Consider the following 23497-nt stretch of genomic DNA (forward strand, 5'->3'; position numbering starts at 1 on the left):
AGTAGGGCCGACCGTGTTTGCATTATAACTTCCGACCCGGTTCCAGTTGGCTCCTTGGAACCACAAGAGATGTGGTTCCAATCGGGCCGGCCAAGCGGGGCTGCTCAGAATCAGCAGCTGATTGGTTTAGAGTCAGCCGTTGGTTGTTTTTCAGTCAGCCGTTGATCGGGTCCAGCTGGCTCTCACTAAACTGTTCTTATTGTATTTTGTAAAGAGTGCTCTTTTTAATTAATATCTTTATTATTTTTAATTTGCGATTAATTCCTCTGAATATTCTGCTGTTACCTGGTTCCATGACGACGTTTTTTTTTTTTTTCCTCCGTTTACTCCCTGATGAACGAGTACAGATGAACTAGATCGGTCAACGAGGAAAGGGAAAGTTTTCAGCCGCATCTCTGAGGAAAAGGCTTCGGCCGCTACATCGAAACCATTTAGTTTCAAAAATAATGACGTCAGGTACAGCTTCGATGTCGCCCTCAGTTATATGCAAACACAACAGGGCTGCAGTTCGGGTGGAACCGGACCGAAGCCTGCCGTTCCGTTCCGTTCCGTTCCTTGCAGTGCGAAAACGGCTTTAGTGTTAAATGTTCTTTACAAAATTAAAGTTTATCAATCGTTGAGAGAGCAATTATCAATATATTAATTGAAAATGGCCGACAAACAACAATATTATCATTTATCACAGTCGTTACTGTGATACTGTCAATATTGGTATCAGCCAATACTCAAAGCTCAGTACCCTATTTAAAGTGAATAGATTGTACGGAGACAGACCTTCATCCAGTTCTGACCTACGGTGTTTGGCCTTAGGATAAGCATCACTAATTCATTCAGATCTAATTCCAGCCAATGAGCAAATTCTTGTTCCTCCAAGGTTAAGACATGAGCAACACCATTAATGTAGCAAAAGTACAAGTGAAAATGGAAGATCAGGAAAGACAAGTGGCTTGAATAATGACAGTTCACATGGGAAAAGTTTATGAACATGTGGGATTTTTCTTTTTTTCCATGTTCTGTTTTTGTTTTGAGTGAAAGCCAATTTGTTTACTTTTATAAATTTACAACACGAGTAAACAGGGTGTCATAGTCAAGGACTAAGGATCTATGAGAACAGGCAGATGGAAACTGATTCACAGGCGACTTTAAATATATTTATGGCAGACGTCCAAAGATCTTCCAGGAAATAAAGATATTTTCAGTCTTTTCGCCTAGATGTTTTTTCTCAGACCTTTAGTTCATCATTTGCTCTTATGGTGACTGCATGTTGAGAAGCAGACGGGATCAAAGAGAACAGTGCATTTTTCTTCAGACTGTATGAGAAAAACCTCAGTTTAGCACACAAAGATTAGGGTGTGCTCACACTGCCAAGAAAATATTGAATAGTAAGCCAGAATTCTCTCCACTGTCTCCTGGCAGCCCTTAACTGAAATATGCTGGAGCTCTTCAAGCAATAACAAAGCAGCACTTAGGTAGAGGGAGACCCCTTTAAAACAGATCAGCTCAAAAATAGATCTCAAACTCACTGTTGCCCAAATGTCGGTCCTTTCAAGGTCTGTCAAGTGTTGTAATGCTGCTTATCACATCGAAGGGTGTTTTCACACCTTTGAAAAACCTGTTCCCCTCCTCGCCTGTGGTGGCACTGCACCAAGAAACACTGAAGAAAACAACACAAAAACCTTTGAAGAAGATATGGAGTGCAACTTCCTTCTTTACAAAATCTAAACAAAAATTGGATTTTTGCAGTTATAGGATTTTTTTTTCCTTTTTCTTTAGTGATAAACTACGAGTAATTTCTCCCGCTGGTGCTAGACTCACATTTTTGGGTTGTATTTACCCAGAATGCTCTGTGAAATATGTATTTTGGACCAGTCTCCAGTCCGCTTGATGTTTACATATGCCTTCGAACCACACCAGTGTTCACTTCAACTGAACAAAGACCTGGTTTTGTAGGCAGGCCAGAGTTCACTTTATGGGTTCAATTGCGCATTCACACTTCACCAAACGAACAGGACTTTCAAGCCAAATGGACTGGAGTTGGATTAAAGCAGATCAAACAGGGGTGGGGTAAATGCACCCTAAGAGGCACTTACGTTATGCCACAGGGAAATTAAATGTTGCAGAAATTCATATCATCCAAGTATCTTCAAAGATTTGCGGATGGTGACGCTATGGGCAGGAAGGGTCTCTGGTCGCAGTCAGTCTTTAGAGGTCTCTGACTGAAGACTGATCCTGTGATGGTCTGACTGCCCTGACATGCTAATGGCTCAATTTCTGGGCAGCAGAGACAATATTCTACAGTAATATTATCTGGATGACAGAAGCACTGCTAATCCATCATGTTTGCTTTTGCTGCTTCTCTTTAAAACTCTGTCTATCCTTGTGCGCAGAATGTTAGACAGAGAGACTAAGTCAGGAATATGATCCTTGCCCATTATGATCACTGACAGAGATGGTTTGAACCTCATTAAATTTGTGGTCTTAAATCATTTCCAGTGGGGGTGTTATTATTTCTAACCATCTAATTTCAACCTCTTAAAAATATATACATCATGTGCTCTACTAATACATTTTGATTGATTCTTGGGAATACACACAGAAATTGAGGTTACAAGTAATGTTAGTCACATTAAATGCTAAGGTAAGTTTAAAATGTTAAAGCTGTCATAATTTGATTTCCTTACGACTCAATAATCCCATTAAACAGAGACTGCTCTCTCACACAATGGGATCTTGCTTCTGCCCTTGTTCAGAACTTTTGCCACCTAAAGTCCATCTGTATGTGTACTTTAAGTTACAAAAGTTGTCCTTTGACAAAACGAGGTCATCCTCCAACCCTCCCCCCCAATCTACACAACTTCCACCATTGCCGTCATAATCTCACTTCTCTGTCAGAGGACTTGGCCCCGGCTTGCCGAGAATGTTGCAGTGCCACGCTACCTCCAGAGCACCATAGAGGACTGCAACCCGCCACCTCAACGGGCAGCCGCCTAAAGGCTTACAGCATGCGTGCATGCTCAAGGGCCACAACTGAAGCATGCTTACAGAAAGGTTTGTCAGCTTGCACCTGTTTCTGAAGTTTGCCATGTACGGCTGTTTACAGGAAGCGGTTTTGCAGGTAAAGTCTGCGCGCCCGCCAGCCTGCTCTTACTCCGAACTGCTCGTCCTCTATGATATTTAACAATTTGAATCTGAGTAATTCCTCTGAAGCACTCAAAGCGCAACAAGCTTTGGGGTGACACTGCACAGGAAGGAAACATAATGTAACCATATCATTCCAACATAATGGACACATTACTGGATAAACGACCTGACTGAAAAGTACGTTTTCATGTTAATGCGAGCCTTTTGGTGCACTGATTTACTCGACAGCTGTATAATAGTGCTTCTGTAAGTCCATTAGTTGATGCATTTATCTGGCCAGCTTCAATATCATCGTGTGCAATAACTAATGGGGCTCATTTATAGCATATAACCTCAAAGGCCATGCTTTTATTTTTTGATATAATAAAAAAAGAAAAACATTTGCTCCCTATGTAGGCGTCAATTTCACCACTGAACTACTTAAAGTAAACTCCCCTGTACCTTAAGGGCTTCCCCTTCTCTGTACTGTTAGTTTCACCCCCTCATTTTAATCTACATGTTTGATCTGATCTAAACCCCAAAATCTAAGCAGACAAAACATTTTTATTCTTTGAAGAACTTAAAGTAGCTTAATTTTTGTGTCTCACCATTAAACCTATCACAAGAAGCAATTAATTACATGATAAATTAAAACAAGCTTGATCATTTCCATTCTAATGATTCATATTTTCTGAAGGGCAGTTTTGCTTACAGAGAGACAGACTGTCTTGGGATAACAGTGTCTTCAGTCAGGGGCTTCTTCAAATTCGCTGAAATACAGACCACTACAGGAGATCTTTCCTGCCAGCAGCCATCACCATGTATAATAACTTCAATTAATAAGAGCTACAACATTTAATTTCCTTTTGGGATCCATAAGGTATTTTTGTATTTGAATATGAATTTATGAACAAACTAATTCATGTCTGATTTTAATTGCCTTATTTAATGGAAACACCGCAATTACAAAATTATGTTTTTTTGACGTAAGAGGAATATCGACAAAGTTTTGCGCATTTTTGTAATGGAAACTCAGCTGCTGAGACTTCTATACTTACGTACTTTTATGCAGCATCTTCCAAAAAACAGCCTTTTCAGCAGGAACATATTACGGTACAGGTGAACCTGCTCTGCAACAGCACCTTCCAAATAGACCGTTTTGAGTAAAAGGTTCACGATCCGCAGCAAGTTTCAAAATTTCAGAGTTGCACGACATGGAGCTCAAGATCCACAAGCGGGGCAGTGGGATGGGAGTTCAATATGTCAACGATAAACCCAGCTTATAAAAAACCTGTTTGTGTCCAGATTGTTTGTATCAATCCAGACACATATGAGGACCTGTGAATAATTTATTTTTCTAGCATCAATTTTACTAACTCTATTCATGTCACTGAAAACATGACAGTAAAGTGTTAAAGAAAACCCCTGATTCATTAGATCAACCAAATCATTTCCACAGCAAATACAGTTTTGCATAACATGGACACAGAACAGCCTCCAACTGTTAGAAGCTGGGGGAAAGCTTACTGGGAAAGTGAGCCTGACAAAAAAAAAAAAAATCAGAGCAGACCAACGACAGGTAGCAGGAGTTGAGTTTTATCAACACAGGTTATTTAAAGATGTATACCAGGAACTAATGTTTGGGATATGATTGGATTTTGTTGCTGAGTGTTAACTGTGTACGCTTATTTGATCTGAACATTATACTCCCGATTATGTTCCGATATGACAGAGCTAAAATCATTAATTTCATCAGCAAGACCAAGCTCAGAATCAGAAACTTTGATTATTTTGTGATAAATCCAAGAATGATGATGGACAGGTACGCTAGCTAACAGTGGATGGACCCTCCTGTGAACAGGTCCGACCCGCCTCCAGAAGCAAGACGAACAGAGAAGTCAGAGAGTTGGATGCTGAACGTCAGAACTCTGTGGAGCGGCGATCCCTTCATCACATTATAATGGCACACTGTTAGCAACCAGCTCTCTCTGAACACACAAAAACATGAGTGGCTTACTAAACTGTCTGAGGTGTTATGATTCAATGTCTTGTTTTCATTTTTTCACCTCTCAGCTAATCTCTTGTCATTCACATCATTCCAACAACAACAGTATCATTCATTGCTTTTATTTCATTTGCTCTGTAAAAGCAAAACACTTAGCATGTCAGTTAGTCGGGATAAATGGCTGCGATTAAACCGGCACAATATTCAGAGGATGTAGTAGCGATATACATTTTATTTAGGGCAGAAACAATTCAGCTTGTTCATGGTTAATCGATTATTTAAACAGTCATCAAATAGTCAAAAAATATGAATTGAACCATTTGTTTATTTGCATTTTTTAATTTATTTCTAATAATGTTAAAAAAATAGCTCAAGTTGCAATGAAAAAATCAGAAGAATGTTCTATTTTTTTCCAATTAATCGACTAATTGGCAGATTAATCAATTTCTGAAATAATCGTTAGTGGCAGCTGTAGACGATCAAGATGATGATATTGACTTTTGTAAAATGCCTTGATGCGATATTTGTTATAAATTGGTGTTTTATAAATAACCAATATTTTCCATATTTGGCCACATATGTCATCTCTGCATGCCAATAACATGACTTTTACACCCTTTGATGCTCAGATCTGATATTATAGAAAAAGATTTTTAAAGCCCATGGAGATAGGTGATGATGGAAAGGAAAATATAAAATAATCGTCAATATTGACATAAAATATCTGAACAAGAACATTATAATGCGAGTATTTATTCATTTATTTTTAATAAATCGAGCACCCCTTACAGACTTGTTTCTTGAATGTTTTGGAATTTGGTAGCAAAGAACATTCATAAATATCCTAAAAGTCAACAGAAATGTATATTTTCTGTGAGTGACATTCAAATCATCTGCAGTGAAAGTGTTTTTCCCAAATAGTCTATAGTGAGTAGTAATTTGAATGTAACTGGCCTAGTTGTGGTTCTGTAAGTGTTCCTGTCAACAACCTGAATGGTCAACCCATGCAAATCTGAAACTGCAGCCTGGTACAAATAAATTCTGCCACAGAGGCTGCTGTCCCAGGAACCGTGGACAGCATCTATGAGGGTATAAAATAAAAGGTTATGACTGTACTCTGCTTATGGACAAAAAAGAAGAGGATGCTGGCCTTAATGGACTATCTGACTAGAGAAAGCTTTAAATGTGAGCTCATTTTCAGAGTGGAACCAGCAGAAACCGAAACCAGCAACCCCAGCGGAGGAAGGAAAAGTACATCCATCAGATCGCAAAGCAGCAGTGATGTGCCATTAATGAGATCTGAATCAAAAGAACATTAGCAACGCAAAAAGTCAAAAATAAAACAAACCAATGTGTGTGAAAATCTAAATGCTTCATATACACTCTCACACTGCTGCTGCCAATAACTCCTAGATGAATCGCAATTGCAAAATTGTGTTTTTTCGACATTAGAAGAATATTGACAAAGTTTTGTGTACATTTGTAATGGAAATGTTGCTAGAGGAACGATGCATCAGCATCAACATCAGTATGTGCAGATGTTTGTCAGTTTTTAATATATTGCCATGGGTCTGATAAATAAAACTGGGTCGATATTAAAAAAATATATATTTCCACATTGATGCCGTTTGTATTTATGGGGGCAGGGGAGGTTGTTTCTGAGGGTCTTGTTTGGTCATATGACAGCGATGATGCAGTGCAGTATTGTAGTAATTGTTTTTACAATGTCGAAAGGGAAGCGTAGGGAAATATTGATTAACAGCCATAACAGACGTATTAACATCAGCCCAAATTTTCATATCGTGCATTCTTAGTTGCTATATTTGCCCAATCGCTGTAGCATCAGCTCTGTATTAGCACCTCTTTTAAAGCTGCAGGCACAATTGTTTTAAAGAAGGGTTAGAAAAAGCATGTCTGACCTCAAAGCAGAGGTCAGACCTCGAGTTGAGAAATGTGAGCATTTCTCAATTCGAATGTTTGAGTATGTGTGTGTGTGCGTGTGTGTGAGAAAGCAAAAAAATGTTTGAGCTGCTGAATAATTTTTTTGAAAAGGCTACATTTTTGGAAATTGCACTTCACTTTTGAACAATGTTTTAGCAAAAACTAAAAAAATAGTTCCACTTCACACTGTTAAACATATTAACAGTGACTTGAATTTTACGACTTGGGTTTATTAGAATGCTAAATGTGTTGCACTTCATTTCTTTTACTTGAATTTGTTTATTTACTGCAGTTTGGTTGAGATTTTACGTTTGACTGTACTATGCATTCAAGAAAAAATATATACATATCACAACATTAAAGAACTGTTTTTATTACTTTGGTTAAAATATTTTAATTTCCAGTACACTCCCATTAGAGTAACCTAAAATTTAACCAACAATTTGTTAGATTAATTGAACAATCGGAAAAACAAAACAAAAAAAAAAAAACATCGTTAAACTAATCTAGAGAAGTCATCGTTAAGTGCAGCCCCAACTGTCACATTTACAAACCTCCCATGAAAAGAAACTCTCAATAACCAAATCTCAACCACATCCTGTTTTAGCGAGTTGCACGCTATGACCTAAAACAGAGCACTATGAAGCCCACTGCAGCACGCCTCTCTGTAAATGCTTAAAAAGAAGAGGGCAAAGCGGTGTCAGTTCAATCAGAATGGGGCTTTAGTCTTGTCTGACGGCCTACTAACAGTGGGTGCTTGCAAACAGCATGGGTGAGGGGGTGTGGCGGGGGGGTTGGGTGCTAACGTCAAGAGCTACTATATGCTGGTAGCACAGCTGCACCAGCTTCACAGGCAAGCCCCAGCAGCAGCTACCAGTTTGAAGCTAACGCTGTTGTACAGCTATCAGTCAAATAAGCCTGGGAGTAAGTGACAGCTATGACAGGGTAGACTGTGGAGCACAGAACATGGAAAGGACACAGTCTGCCACCGCTTTCTATTTGCCTCGGATTCGTGAGCTGGTTTTGAAGCACGCACTGATGTTTCAGTCAGGCTAACACGAGATTAACCTCATGGATAAATAATCAGATCCGAATCTGCTAATCTTCCGTTAATCACTAATCTGATCCATTTTATTTAGGAAGAACATTTAAAAGAAACAATACATTTATCCACTAGGTAAATTAACATTAAAACAAAACAATCATCCTCTCTTAAATAATACGAACACTACAATCCATACAAATAAACGTACACAAAAAAAGTTAGGAACGGATCTAGGTCAATTCACCTCTTTGTTGATTGGTATGCCCATTTCATACTGATATGTATAGAGGAATTATTTGTTTGTAAACACAGCCGATGAGCGTGAAACCTGACAAAAACACAGCAAGAGCTGGGCCGGCTAAATATGAACTTAATTCATATTTAGCGTGCAAATTACAGATGAAATACAATAATTTCTTCCTATTTTGGTCACAATTAGCAGGAAAGGGTGGCGCTCCCCAGTCAAAATTGCAGCAGGTTTGAACAGGACGTTGTGTGAGATAGAGATGATGTGCTAAAAATAAAAACCTCTAACAACTGCAGATGCCGCAAAGCCGCGTGCAGGAGTTGCACCGGGCGAAGAGAAATGACCTGCCCTGGAGGCGAGTTGTGAGTTATTTTGTTAGCCTAATTGTAAATAGTTTAAACAGCTAGAAAAGTGTATTCTTTCCTGCCTTTTAAAGGTGACATGCACAGTAGAGTAGCTGATAAAATGGGCATTTATCGCATTATCATTTATTGTGATAAATTTGTGTACTTTGATTAATCGCTCTTACAATAAACTCCAATTAACTATTGTTAAAATCTCTTAAAACTGTCTGTATTTTCAAGATTGACAGTTTTACTATTTTCTCCACTGTTTCTTTAATGAAGGCATCAATAAATACCAATAAGGTTGAAAATATAGTCACTGCAAGCAGCTTATAATCACACTTCATTTTGAAAAATGGCCATTTAGGGCCACTGATCAAACCAAATTCACTAAAAATCTATCCCTTTGTGGCATGTATGTTTTAATTTTGTTACAAAAACTACAGAGAATACAATATCTCCCTGATTTGCTTTCTCAAATCCCTGCTAACTACATGTAGAGCCCAAACAAAAAGAAACTAGAAAGGTATGAAACACTGCGCCCATTCAGACACAAATATACCCTTTAATGAATTAACAAATAATAATCTTATAATTGCCTTGCTGTTAATAGGATTCAAAAACTACCAACACTATCAAACAAAATATACGCCATTTTGTTTTACTTCTATGCGTTTCATTCTTTCTTTTTTTTTTTTAAATTGGCCCAAGTTGGAATCGGCATATCAAGTCGATTCCAAATTGGAATCAACTTCCAAATTGGAATCGACTTGATCCAACTTGAATCAAGCGTTGGAATCCAAGCCGATTCCAAGGCTTGGATCAAACTTGGAATCAGCTGAATGACTTCTGATCAGTGCAAAAATCGAATGCACTGATCAGGAAAAACCTGATCAGTGCATTTTTTAGTAAAAAAAAAAAAAAAAAAGGCATGCACATTCTATAATAGTTGTTCCCGTTTTTTGGTGTCTACTTGCAGGAGGCCAGAAGCAACAGCGTGGTTTGCAGAAAACTGAATAGACAGAAAGCATCAGCCTTTTTGTTTAAATCGAGGGTGTACAGTAGGGACAGGTTTGACAGTAAGCACGCCTCCTTCCTCCTATGCAGCCAAATACGCTTCACAAAGACTCCATGTTAATTGCAAACAGGCACAACCACTTAACATCACAGGGCCTCGCTGATGAGCTTACCTGGGCTCAGGGAGGATGATTTTCTTACTGGCACGGGCGGCAGGAGTAGACTTGCTCTTCTCCATCGCCATCAAATAGCTGACATCGGCGAGTACCGCTTCGAGGTCCGCCATTTTTCGACCCTTTAGGGAAGCAAATTAATAAAAACAGCAGGCTTCCTGTGGTGCATTTTTTTTTTTTTTTTTAACTATTCAGAGAATTAAAAGAACCGTTTCCTCCAGCGGAGAGGACCACCATCAAGGGCCAAGGTGCGATGACAGGGGGGGCCGGTAAAGGGGAGGGGGTCCGGAGGAAGCGGAATCGTGTAGATGTCTGCGGCTGCTAACCTCAAGCCACCATCATCATTAAGACATAAAAAGGAAATTCATGGGGGGTGGGGGGGGGATATTAAGGTGGGCTGTGATCGGATAAAAAAATTAATTAATAAGTAGTCCGTGGATCAGCTCGATCGCCGTCCTTGCAATCCCATTTGGCGCAAAACTGCAGCCGGATTGCGCCGTATGAGCGCCGGGAGGAAAGGTGCTAAAATAAGCAGGAACGGGCTCGTTTTGGTGTCAGCGCTTCCTCGCTTCACAGGGCTGCCGTGATATGCAGCCTTAGTGGACAGCTGTCAAATTCTGCACGTCTCTCGGGACTTCCTTCCTGAAAAAATTTGCCCAAACGATCGGTTTGTCTCCAGTTCCACATGGGGTTTCGATTCGGGACTTTCCCTTCAAATGTAAACAAATGTGCAGAAAGGAGGGGATAGGGGGTGGGGGGTCCAATTTTAGAGAAATGGCAGGCGGAGTCTGCAGTCCGAACGTGAGATGTAACTCCCGATTGCTTTCGTGGCCTCGATAACACCAGAGGGTCTGCGTTACAGCAAACAAACAGGAACACGTGTGGCTCGTTATGCTCGAACCATCACATTTAGGGAAGGGGCGGGGGGATGGATTTACTGAAAAGACCTGAAAAAGACCCTCCAGGGCAAGTTAAATGTGGCGATCCGTTGTCCTCGTCTCCAAATATTAGAATCCTTTAAGCAAGTTTTGGCACCTTTAAGTCCGTGCGATCAGAAGATGAAAAACAAGCAGCATTCATAATAATGATCTCCGTTCAATCCCACTCTCCGCTGTCTGTGTGGCTATTTGTTTTTCCTTTTCTGCTCCGTCCTTTTTTCGCTCGGCTTCCTGTTGCAGCCGAAGTGCTCCGTGCGGGGCGCAGCAATCACGCCGAAAATACCGTTGGAAAAGACGCGGATAAACACCTTGAACGCTTTAGTTCCAAATCCAGAGCGGGCACGGCGTGATTAACTAATCACAAGCCAAATCCACGCGTCGTGGAGCTAACCTGCTGTAGCCTCCTGCTGGTGTCGATATTCGGGTTCGCCTGCTAGCTAGCCCAACACGCTAGCTAGCAAAAATGAAACCCGCTAGCCAGAAGGCTAAATTACCATTGAGCGAGCAGTTTCGACAGCTGCATTAAAAAGCCCGTAAAGCCACTTGTCAACACGGTTATTACAAGCTGGTTGATTAACAGCGGCGCAGTTCCGACACCGTGCAGTAGTTTACCTAAAAAGCTAACGGCTGCGGGTGTTCTTGCTTCCGTCTCCTTGTTATTGGGGAAGTCTCGCTGCGCTTCCGAGAAACAGCCCAGGAACTTGAGGAGAAAAATATCAGTAAAGATGACAAATATAGTCCATGGCTTCTCGTTGAGTTATCCGGAGCATGGGGAGGAGACCCAGCACGGAGCTGCACACTGTGACGGTAGCAGAGGAGGGAGGGAGCGCGGAGAGATGGAGAGCAGCTCGGTTGTCCAGTGGTGGTTTCACAGAACTGGGAGTCGAGGTTATTAACAGTTAAGACGATGATTGTTGGGGAGACTGTTATATATTCCCACGCCAAAATTGAAGGAACACGATGGGTGTGCCACTGTTTTCGAGGTCTTCTCACACAGGGAGTTGGAAATACTAAGAAAAATCAGCAGAGTCGAGCAGGTCGTCGTTTTCCGCGCCAGCCAGCCAGAGCCGAGCGGTTCCTGCCTACCAGGCTGTCCGTGATAGGGGAGCCCTCTCTCTCAAGCTGCCTGTGAGGAGCACTGACGCTGTCCCTTGGCTGTCTCGGCGACGTATGCCAGTCGATAGAGCCCGCTCCGTTCAGTCAAGCGTATCGTTTCCCAGCAAAAATGTGGCACATGTTTGCTCGAAAACCCTCCTCGCTGTATATTTCTGTAGGGTTTTTTGCTAACACGGTAGCGTCTCCGCTTGACTCTCGGCTCGACTTCCTCTCCCACTGCGGCGGAGGGAGGCCGCTAAAACGTGGAGCGGCTTGTTCTGTTGCAGGAGTCGGAGCTCAGTGTTTCAGTGCTTGGAGAAGGGAGCGCTTGTGCTTCAGCCAGCCTCTTTTTTTTAGTGCTTGCCAAATGCATGTCAGTCAGAAATTTGACGAATACACAAATGAGCTTTGGCCCGCAAGTGAATATACACGTCCTAGTCGCGATGTCGTGTTTCACCTTACATATCAGAACAGCCAATAAGCGGCAGCCATTTGTGACATTTAATATCACGGCACTACATTTATCTGTCAGGATGACACATACGGGATTCATGCGAGGTTGAGGTAGAAATGCAGTGCCCTTCCCTGGCATGCCGCGGTAATGCTTCTAAGAAATCTAAAACCTTCTTATTGGCATAATTGTATGAAAATGATACCTTTTGCGAACAATGGTCTGAAATTTGTGGCAGTTTTATGTATACAGTATTATGTATTAGTATTATGTATACACGTATTTCCACTGTAGCAACAGCTGTATGTCTTGAGGTATGTGTCTCTGACACGCATCTACAGGCTGAGAATGCTTTAGTCAGACTGGATAGAGACCATCTGTTAAATTTCAAGTTTTACCACAAATTATCAGTTTGTTTTATGTTTTACTTTGACTGGGTCATTTGACATTTGATGTCAGGTTTGTAGTCCTACTTGAAAATGGAATTCTATTCCAGTCTCAGGCCTTTTACAGTTTTAAATCATTTTTCCTAAAGGATTTCTCTGTAATTAACTTGATCCATCTTCCATCTTCTCTGTTTCTGCTGCAGAAAACCATCCAGAGCATATTGTTGCTGCCACTAATTCAGGGTGATGTGGAGTGTTTGTTATCTGACCTAGCATGACCACCATATGCTCTAATACACCCAAATTAAAAAAAGTTACTCTTTCACTTTCAAATTTCATGAGAAAAAAAGCCTCCTCACCCATGCAGGACACCCAACCCCATGTCGCCTACAGATCTTTACGGAAAACCATCCGTAAAGATTCTCATTCACACACGATATCGTGTGTGAATGAGAATGTGTGGTGTAAAGCTCCATGAACTTTCAGTCCATTTATGTTAATGTTCCGACAACAACTCCCCTAAAACTTTGGTCCTTTATTTATTTACTTTTGTCAATTTGTGTAAGTGATCACCTTTTTCTGATAAGTTTGTGCTGGATGTATGAATCTTTGGATCAGGCTTTGAATTTTTCTGTGTTTCATTTATACATTTCATAGCTTCAATCTCGGCTTCATTTAACCTTCCACTCTGCCGTGATGAAACATTCAGAAATCATTCAGATTTCTGACACTCTCAGCTAATGCTGATATTTCTCATTACCGCTTTGCTGATTAGAGAGTCATTTTAACTGGAAACGCAATCAAATGTAATCCAACAATAATTTTCCAAATCCATCAAATCTTAAAGAGGTTAATCTGAATGTAATTCTGTGGAGGTCAAATGTATAAAAACTAAACATGCTTAAGCATATTATAGTTACACTTTGAAATTAAGTTAGACATTCAGAGATCAATATTTTTATCCCATTGATGTGTTCAGCTGTGTTTGTGTAAAAATTAAATGTTAAAGTATAAGACGATAAAGTGAAATAGCTTGAACTAATCTATAATAGTGAAAGTCAAATCCTTGTTTCAAATGGTTGGAAGATTTTCTCAAATGATCAGAGTACCTCGATAATTAAATTCCTTGAGGTAAATAATCTGCCTTGAAGCTTCATTAAATTATGTTTTTTTTATTCAGAGCACCATCTTCCAGTAATTATTTGTGTTGCTCAACACTTTTACTTCGCTTATGAGATGTAAACGAATGCTAATGTTAGCAGCATAACGTCCAGTTTTTAAGTTTGGTTCAGGGAATACGTGGGTATTTTGTTGATTTATGATAATGTCAAGGTTTTTATCATTTTTCAGGGGATCAATAAGCATCTTTAAGTTGACTGGTGCGATGCCTGGAGTCTGGCAACCTTTCTTCTCCCAAAGCTGCTGCTTAGTGGCTGGTTCAAAACAAACGGTGGGTGTATGTATAAGGTGAGTGGATAGACTGAACACAGCTGGTTGGTGTGCTGTAGTTGATGCTTAAGGTAAGAGTAGCTTCACGGACAAACCGGAAAATAAATTTACCTCCATCCCGGTCGCAACAAATGGGCGACGGAGCACACTGGAGGAACCAAACCCAGTCATTCACATCATGGACAGACAACCTGTGAATGGATGTGCAAAGTGAGAGTTCTGAAGATGAGTACGTAAACTAAAAACTGGAGTATGGACTTTTTTTTTTTTTTTCAATAAATGTCTTTGTGAGTCTGGCTCTATATTATTAAATTGAATATAATTTTGAATTTTTGTATAATTTTTGTCCAGGTTAACTGAAAAAGTCAGCTATTATTGTTACAGGTTAGCTTTCTAAACTACAGAAACGTAAGTGTAGGGATGCTCAAATATGAACAATTGGGCCGATGTTGATATCTGATTGTAATACTGCTGTTATGGCAGCATTTACAAATATTTTACTTTATCAAAATTTTTATTTGAATAATTGACCAAACATCAGAATAATCAATCGAATATCCATCCATCCATCCATCTTCTTCCGCTTATCCGGGATCGGGTCGCTGGGGCAGCAGCCTAAATAAGGAGGACCAGACTTACCTCTCCCCAGCCACTTCTTCCAGCTCCTCCGGGGGAACCCCAAGGCGTTCCCAGGCCAGCCGAGAGACATAGTCCATCCAGCGTGTCATGGGTCTTCCTCGGGGCCTCCTCCCGGTGGGACATGAACACCTCACCAGGGAGGCGTCCAGGAGGCATCCTGACCAGATGCCCGAGCCACCTCAACTGGGTCCTCTCGACGTGGAGGAGCAGTGGCTCTACTCTAAGTCCCTCCCGGATGACCGAGCTTCTCACCCTATCTCTAAGGGAGAGCCCAGCCACCCTGCGGAGGAAACCCATTTCGGCCGCTTGTATCCGGGACCTCGTTCTTTCGGTCATGACCCAAAGCTCATGACCATAGATGAGGGTGGGAACGTAGATCGACCGGTAAATCGAGAGCTTCGCTTTTTGACTCAGCTCTCTCTTCACCACGACGGACCGATACAGCACCCGCTTCACGGCAGACGCTGCACCAATCCGCCTGTCGATCTCCCGCTCCCTTCTTTCCTCATTCGTGAACAAGATCCCCAGATACTTAAACTCCTCCACTCCTCAATCGAATACTCAATTACTAAAATAATAACTTACCACAGTCCTATTGTTAAGTAAGAAAAATTAGACACATTCTGTAGTGTTAATCTGTTGGCTTATAGAACATGCAGAAACATTAAAACACAGCTGTTGGACCTTAAAGAAGTACTACGCTTGGTTTCAGTTTTAATAAATGACAGTACTAATCTATTTATTAGTTGAAGATCTGAAAAGATGAATATTTCTTTTAATCAAAAATTGTCTTTTATAATGTATGTTTATAGACTAAGTGTTTTATTAAAGGCTGATGCTAACACTTGTTTGTATTTGTTTATTGTCACAAAATACAGAACCGGCTCAGACTGAAGTAAAGCACTCTGGCCTTTAGGGCCAAAAAGCCATCAAGAAAATCAGAGCATTTGATTTTTTATGCAGAAATCAAATGCTTGAAGTAAACTTTCCATTTAAAGTTAAGTTTACCACAAATGAGCATACAATAAAAAAAGGATCCAATTCTTTCTTAAAGGTTGAAAAGGACTATTGAAATTGAAATGTTGTAACAGTTAGCCAAAAGGGAAGCTAACAGTTTCATAGTTGTGTTAAAGTCCTAATGAAATACAATGTTTAAATCTTACTAAATTCTCTGCATGCGTCTGCTGTTCGTGTTTTCTATTAGTTAATCGTCTTGAATGTCAGAGTTTCCCAAATAAAACTCTGCTTCTGTCCCCACTCAGACATGGGTCAGCTCCGAGAAAATGATCAGATTTTTCTATTAATCCATTTTGTAAATATCAGAAACACATTAAAAGAATTTTGAAACAATTTGTTTTTTAATTTTCGCAAACCTTTGAGGTACTAAAAACAACATTAAATAGGTCTGCTTTAAAAAAACCGTTTAGGAGGTTAAAAAACCGCTCAGATAAAATCCGTCATGAAAATTGACTTGTCTATTTTACAAAAAACAAACCTAGAAAATATAAGATAAACCATTTACTGGGTTCTTTATTGGACTCTTTTCCACTTTTGCAATTAGTTGCCCTGAACACCATCATTTGACCGGGGAAGAAGTGAACATATTTCATCAAAATCATGAGCAAAAATGTGGAACGTGTTCCTCAGATAACCAGATACACTGGTGGAAATCAGTAGGATTTAAGAAAAACAGTTTATTCAGCATCAGAAGCCAGAAGAGGTCGTGGGTGAAGGGTCAAACGGGAAATCGGGTTCATTTCGTGAGTGGGCTGTTACTGCTGAATACGGCGGATGGACTGGATCTGAGGGGTCTGGCAGTGGGAGCCAAACTCCCTGAAGTGTTTGTACTCCCCACAGTGACGATCACACTCCATGATATACTGGTAGCCACGATAACCAGGGTACTGGTAGCAGACAAATCTGTGGAGGGTGAAGGGGTAGGGTAGGAGAAAGTAAGTCCAAAAGTGGTTGTGTAAAAATCCAAGCAGAATATATATATATATATATGTATATAAAAAGAACTGGACAGGAAAGTAGCTGGGAACACTCACGCTCCTGACTGGACCCTGAAAGATCCAACTTCGTTGTTGCACCAGCCCATGGCCTGGAGGGAGGGATAATCATCACTAAGCTCACCCTTACGGCCCATGAAGTTCTCACGCTCGAAGATAGTCATACGACACTCTCTGTGGTTCTGTGGAGGGGACATATAAGGGTGGGAGAAGTAGAAAAACAGAAACACTCAAGTTGTTGGTCTGGTCAAACAGGTCTATAGTTATCATCCAAAGTAATTACCTGTCACAATTTTACAGACAACAACTTTCCCCTAAGCAACTGATGAGTGGAGACTTACAGCACAGGCGATAGGTCTGAAGGAAGTCATCCTCTCGATGTGATAGGCATTGCTGCCTCCAAAAGCATCACACTGGGGGTACTCTCCCCTCTCCAGGATGAACTGCTGTCCCTGGTAGGAGGCGTGCTCATAACCCACCCAGCTGGGACGAAGCAAGGGAAAGCAGCTCTCTGTTAGTACGGGCAAATCTCAGAGTGCTAATTCTGCTGTCCAGCATCGACTTTTATGTCAGTGCTGAAGTTTGTGCTGCCCTCTTCGAGCAGATGTACTCACGCTCCACTCTCCACCCTGAGGGAGCGCACACTCTCGAAGCCGAACTCCATCACATTGCAGCACTCGGAGGTGAACTCGTGGCGGCGGCCCTGGAAGCACTCCTCATCGTAGACAATAATCTGTGAGGGAGACGACGACAGGTTATGAGAGGCTACTCTGGACCCATAATCACAAACTATCTCCTAAACTCACAACAAGGCAAACAAAATCACATTAACCAAACAATGTTAAGGCTTGAGACTGTTCATTTTGCTTGCTTGTTCAATCATTGGGGCTACCAGAGGAAATCCCATCTTTGTGATAGCATAACGGTTTGAAAAAGGTCAGGTGATGTCGTAGTCTACTCCAACACCTGTGGACTCACCTTCCAGTGGCCGGAGAACTTGGTGCAGTGGTGAGTCATCTTGTCTGGAAGAAAGAAGAAGAGACCTACTCTGACAATGCTACCAAGAAAGGCAGGAGGTCAGTGCACACAGTTTGAGAGAGTCCATGCTTTCATCTGAGTGTAGAGAAATAAAACCATGGCAACAGCTTGGAAAACTTGAAGATAGTCACTCAGGAGGGAACATTAGGAGAAAACCTGACCTGCCTTACTTCAGCACTTCATTCTACACCTCAATGAGATAGTTTCTTGAATGGCCCAAGTGTACAGCAATTGCATGTGTGGAAATCCTGAAAATCTCCTCCACTGTGGTCAGGATGCCGGTCCACTGAACCGTAACACCAGAACTGTTGGCATTCATTAATTGTTGTCTACTTTTGGCTCCCTCTCTCCACCCATTCTATCTGTTTATCAAATTCTCTGTCCATTTCCTCCCTGAAAATGTTGCAGGCATTGAGATGTAACCGCCACCGTTGCTCTTTATCTCACCCGTTGGGTGTGGTGATGGCCTTCGGGCCCTGGGGCCCATACAGCTCTGCTGTTTTTATGTCTGGGATAAAGCAGGGGTTTGAATACATACCGGGTGCAACTGTTGCACCCTGGTCTGGCTTGCCCTGGCTGTTTGAGGGACAGGGGACTCACCTTGCTCTGATGCCCTTAGGTCCTGTTGTCAGAGTGAGAGGAGCCACGCGCCCCCACCCTTTTAAAGCCTCCCCTGACGAGGGGTCACGCTAAAACCCCCGGCTCAGCAGCAGGGAGGGGCTTTGCTTTGTGCCCCCTCCTGTTCGACCCCCACCCACTCGACAAAAGCGTGGTTAATCTATGAAGGGACAGAAATGCAGACGCCACATTATCACCCACACTGAGATGTAGGAATATAAGAGCTGTGAGCGCCGAGAAAACACTGAGGGCAAAGGACACAAGAAGGGTTGGAGGAGGGAGGGAAAAGATGTCGCCCAAAGTTGCCTGACTTATTTTTAAATCTGGTCACATGTGGGGGTAGTTTCAGAATGAATTTTCTTGGAAGTCATTTGCTCATTTAAATTGCTTTTTGATTTACAAGATTATCAGCAGAGACAGAAATGTCCTCCTCTTTCCTGGAATCGATTCTAATGAAAATAATATATATTAGCACATGTTGTATTTGTTTTTAAGTGGCGAACAAAACAGTCCCAGAGCAATGTTGCATTAGGTAAGCAGAATTTCACTTGAATTCCTTAATTCTGTCAGTTAAGGAATTGGCAGAATTAACATCTAGCCTATGTCTGTCTGAAGACATGATGTAGGCCAAAAGATCTAAATAAGCAGTATGTCATGTCCTGATTTGTTTTTTGCCAACAATGTATGGATGGATCTGCGACAGACTGGCGACCTGTCCAGGGTGTACCCCGCCTCTCGCCCAAAACGTTAGCATCCATCCATCCATTTTCTGTACACTCTTATCCCCAGTGGGGTTGGGGGGGAGGTGCTGGTGCCTATCTCCAGTGAGACAATTCGGGAGAGAGGCGGGGTCACCCTGGACAGGTTGCCAGTCTGTCACAGGTTGTGATTGCCAAAAAAGGAATAAACAATTATTGGGCTTTAGGGGGTAGCTTTTAAAATAGGGCCAGGTTGGTGTGGATAAAATTTTTTACCATAAAAAAATGTCATTTGGAAACTGCCTTTTGTCTGTAGTAAAGTTATCTCAGTATGATAATAAAAGTTGTTTGGTGATTGAAAACGTTCAGGTGTAACAAAAAGCAAAACAAACAAACAAAAAAAAAAACAACAACATAGAAATCATAACACTATAACTTAAAACTATGTATGTTTTCCTCATTAAAACTGTGTACAACTGATCCATTATCAAAGTGGTCTTTTTAAATTCAAGTTCTATTTGGGCTCCTAGATCAGCACAAGGTCCGAATCAACCTTATTATATCTCTGGCCATCCCTGGACTGAATTTAGAATTACAGCTGTGTTCTCTGTTCCTTTCCATATCGAACATTCTTAGTGCAGAGTGTCTTCACAAAAAGAAAGTGTCAGTGATATCATCAGCTGCAGTCCAATATGAGAGCAATCAGAAATATAAACACACTAGAGGAAGTCATCCATCCAGACATCTGGTGAGGCAGCAGCTAGCCTGTTACAGTCACACTCCCTTCATGAGATTCTGTGTGACATCAAATTATAACTCTCCTTGGAAAACGACTCTTATCAGTTGTAAACTTTTATGTTCATTAAAAACAGACTGAGCACTCCAACTGAAGATGTCACAATGTCAAAGACTTGGGATTGGACTCATCTCTAACCGTTTTCAACACATTTAACAGGAACTGCATGTCCCCAGGCTTCAAACAGGTTAAACCAGGAGACTCCAGTTTGTTTAAAGCGATTAAGCAGCCCTAGTGTGGGTGGGTGTGTATGCGTGTGTCTGGGTGTGTGTGCATGTATGTGTGTGTGTACTTGCATAATCAGCTACTTGTAAACAGGGAATGTGGAGGCTCTTCTTTTATGAGCAACTCAAATTCCTAAAGAACAACTCTACTTCCTGTGAGCCCAAAGGAATTTCGGACACTTCAAGGTGTAATTTAAAGGGGCCTGAACTGTTCTCTTGATTATTTCATGCATGTTTGAGAAATCCTTTAATCTTCCATGGCAACCATTCAGCTATGCAAAACGCCTGGGTGGACCTAGCTCCGCCTTCGAGACATAGTTCCTCCTCAGAGCTGCAGTTTCCACGTTTCTGCCGTAAAAAGAAACGTGAGCGTTTCTCTTTGAAACGCTCACGTTTCAAATGCTCACGTGAAACTCAGTGAGCGGTGGAGTGCTCTGCACTGCGTGCTCCTTCAGACAGCAGCAATTGGTAAACACCTGGTAGAACTACACTCATTTTACTAACTTCTCAGTGCAATGCTGGTAAAAATGTAGTCAAAGGGTTACTGGAGGAGCCATGTTGTGATGACTTCTTGAAGGCAGAGTTTTTAAAGTGACAGAGGCCCAATTTCAAGGTGGTACATTATAGAGTGAAATTTCTTTCAAGCCATATTTGATATATATAGCATTTTCATAACAACTGAAGTTAACATATTTAGGTAACTGTGTTCTAAAATAGCACCATGTGGCTGGAAAATGCATAATACTGCCCCTTTAAAACCTGAAGTTATCCTACAGGTTACTGGATGCAGCTAACCAAAATGCTAATTTACTTCTGTAAGACCAAAACCATTTCTGTTTTATTTATTGATGTTCTGCCTCAACAGATTTCTTTCGTAAGTCCAAAAACTGTTAGAAACCAAGTCAAGAGCGTTGACTTCAATTCTCAGGTGTAAGTGAGGCTGTTTCATCTCTCCTCTTGTCTGATGCAGTCGTTTAAATACAAATGTCATCAAAAGATTAGAAGTCAACATAATTAACTGGATTTCTCTTGTAAGTGAAACAAATTTAGTTCAATACACTCCAGGTAAAATTAAGATTTGTTAATTATTAGGCAGAAACAGGAAGTGTAGAAGTAACAGCAAATATGACCTGAAATAGGTCACCTGGTGGATCTCCTAACAGTCATTTATACGTTGAATGAATGGATTAATAATGCATGTCGGCAGCTAATAAGATTCTACAAGGATCATTACGGCTGGTGTTTATATCCAGTGGTTTCTGGACGAGACGTGGGTCCATCACAGGACAACACATAGACACACAAGATAAGCAACCATGCACAGACAAATTAACTAAACATGGCTGTTTAGCCATGGAAAGAACATACAAACTCCACACAGAAAAACTTACCATGATTTGAACCCATGACTTTCTTGTTGGAATACAGCAGTGCTAACAACCACCTCACTTTGCAGCCCTCCATCAGATTCTGAGAAATCATCTGGACTTGATAAAGCGTTATTCAAGTAAATGACATATAACATTTTCCTTGTTGCTTGAGGGTATGAGGAACTTTCAGGAAATGTGTGCAACTATCTGGTAGGGGCATGTAAGGTAACAATACAGCAAAACTACAGCAGCGCAAAGCATCGCCTGACACACATAACGTCTTAACAGTACCATGCATTGGACAGGTTTCATCACATGATGTGTTTCAAACCAATGTAAATTTTAAACACAGTGCTCTATGTCAACTTTGCTGAGTTTCATCCATGCCTCCTGTGGTTTCTTCTCTGTATAAGATCTCATCTTCACTGGACATGGCACGGTCAACTGGTGATTTATGAATGGCCAGAGGGAGTTTAAGGAAAGGATTTGTGGTTCCTATCACCCTCTGTCTTCCTTCACACTAAGGCACTGGCCTATCAGTAATCCAAGCTGGAGCACCATGGCTGTCTTCAGTGAGGTGTTCCAGCTTGCCCCATGCATGGTTCCATCATACAAGCCTGAGAGGGAAAACAATTTGGCATCCCGGATGAGCCCCCAATCTGGTGAATATACATCACACAAATGACCATAAAATGAGCCAGTGGGTGTTCTGTCTTTACTCCAAGCAAATTCAGGTTTAATCACCCACACATAGACAATACATGACTCATTAAGTAATTAACTATTTCCATGAGGCTAATATTTTCTATGTCTATTTTGATTATATTTCCTGATGGAGTTCTATGCCTCAACTGCCTGAACACATTAAAAACTGATTACAACTGTCACATAAATATTCATAAGAAGTACAATTAAGTATATGCCAGACTATTTTAAAAGATTAACTACAAGCATACACCAATCTAAAATTTGTCCTCTTATATCATGTTGACGAACAAAATATGGTTTAGTTCATGAACTAAACCTGTTTACTTCTATTTTGTCTTGTTTGAACACCTGAACTCTAAAACTAAAACCTACAGTGACGGTGATATGTTGACATTAAAGTATTCACCTTTATGTTTTTGAGATGTCTTGAAATATTTATTGTCTTTGACAAATCATTAAGAATATACAATAAACTTATTTTCAAATAATAAAAATCAAGATTTTAAAAGTGTGTTTAAAAAAATTTATAAAAAGAATATAAATTCAACATTTGTTCAGGTATTTAGTATCAAACAGCATCACTGTGAGAACACATTTCAGTCTCCACTAATACATCATGAGATGAGTCTGACTCCAGCATGAGCTGTATCACAGGATGATTTGGGAGTCATACAGATTACACTACAGGATTAGTTTGCACCTAATCTGCATATATCAAATTATTTTTTTATCCAGCTTCACAACTGGAAATCATCACAGCGGAGGTGACATAATCTAGATGTAATCCATCTGACATAATCCTGGAATTATCAACATGATCAGCGGCAACCTTTATTTCACTCCCGGAAGGATCAGTGAAAGGGATAGCTTCAATTAAAGCAGTGGTGTTGTTAATAAAAGATTGATCAGTGAGTTATTTTGAGTCTTCAGTTGACGAAAGGTTTAACAAAATTCCCCTCAGTGTTTTGTGGTGTCACCAGTTGCTTGAAATAGAAACAGTAATAATTTCTCAGAACATAGCCAACTGGTATAAAGTTGATTATCTTCCAAACCACTGACTAGTGAAGTAAGGAGAAATATTGTTTTGTAGGTTTGGAAAAATACTAGGCTACCACTGGTTTGACCCTTCGCCATTTCAAACTTCCTGTCCTTTATGACACTTCTTTTGACTCATTTTGTGTAC

The 23497-nt window shown here is 40.8% G+C and overlaps 2 protein-coding genes across 3 annotated transcripts in view; both read right to left on the reverse strand.

The window, feature by feature from the left end:
• LOC106958266 (beta-adrenergic receptor kinase 2) overlaps positions 1-12867 on the reverse strand; it is a 55988-nt gene extending 43121 nt beyond the window's left edge. The window contains exon 1 of one of the 2 annotated variants that reach the window (XM_015050069.1): positions 9893-12867. In XM_015050069.1, the coding sequence (XP_014905555.1) occupies positions 9893-10005 (113 nt within the window). In that variant the 5' untranslated portion in view covers positions 10006-12867. Of the gene's footprint in view, positions 1-1523; positions 1623-9892 lie in introns of those variants that run through there. The other variant, XM_015050072.1, reaches the window with a different exon arrangement.
• A 3495-nt stretch (positions 12868-16362) lies between these two features.
• Positions 16363-18566, reverse strand: cryba4 (crystallin, beta A4). Its single transcript, XM_015050060.1, has 6 exons — positions 18501-18566; positions 17841-17884; positions 17477-17595; positions 17204-17345; positions 16902-17044; positions 16363-16770 (listed from the first exon to the last, which is right to left on the reverse strand). The coding sequence occupies exons 2-6, from the start codon at positions 17877-17879 to the stop codon at positions 16623-16625; spliced, it is 591 nt and encodes a 196-aa protein (XP_014905546.1). The 5' UTR covers positions 17880-17884; positions 18501-18566; the 3' UTR covers positions 16363-16622.
• Between the last annotated feature and the right edge of the window lie 4931 nt (positions 18567-23497).

This window comes from Poecilia latipinna, unplaced genomic scaffold, assembly GCF_001443285.1.
Source record: "Poecilia latipinna isolate Pla-1442-1.1 unplaced genomic scaffold, P_latipinna-1.0 Scaffold974, whole genome shotgun sequence".
NCBI lineage: Eukaryota > Metazoa > Chordata > Actinopteri > Cyprinodontiformes > Poeciliidae > Poecilia > Poecilia latipinna.

What these genes read in the sequence shown, in the direction of transcription:
- cryba4 (XM_015050060.1), bottom strand. Translation starts at nt 17,879, where the DNA reads ATGACTCACCACTGCACCAAGTTCTCCGGCCACTGGAAG. An exon ending in AGTTCTCCGGCCACTGGAAG is followed by an intron (nt 17,596 to 17,840) that starts GTGAGTCCACAG and finishes TCTCCCTCACAG; the next exon opens with ATTATTGTCTACGATGAGGA. An exon ending in TTCAGGGTCCAGTCAGGAGC is followed by an intron (nt 16,771 to 16,901) that starts GTGAGTGTTCCC and finishes CACCCTCCACAG; the next exon opens with ATTTGTCTGCTACCAGTACC.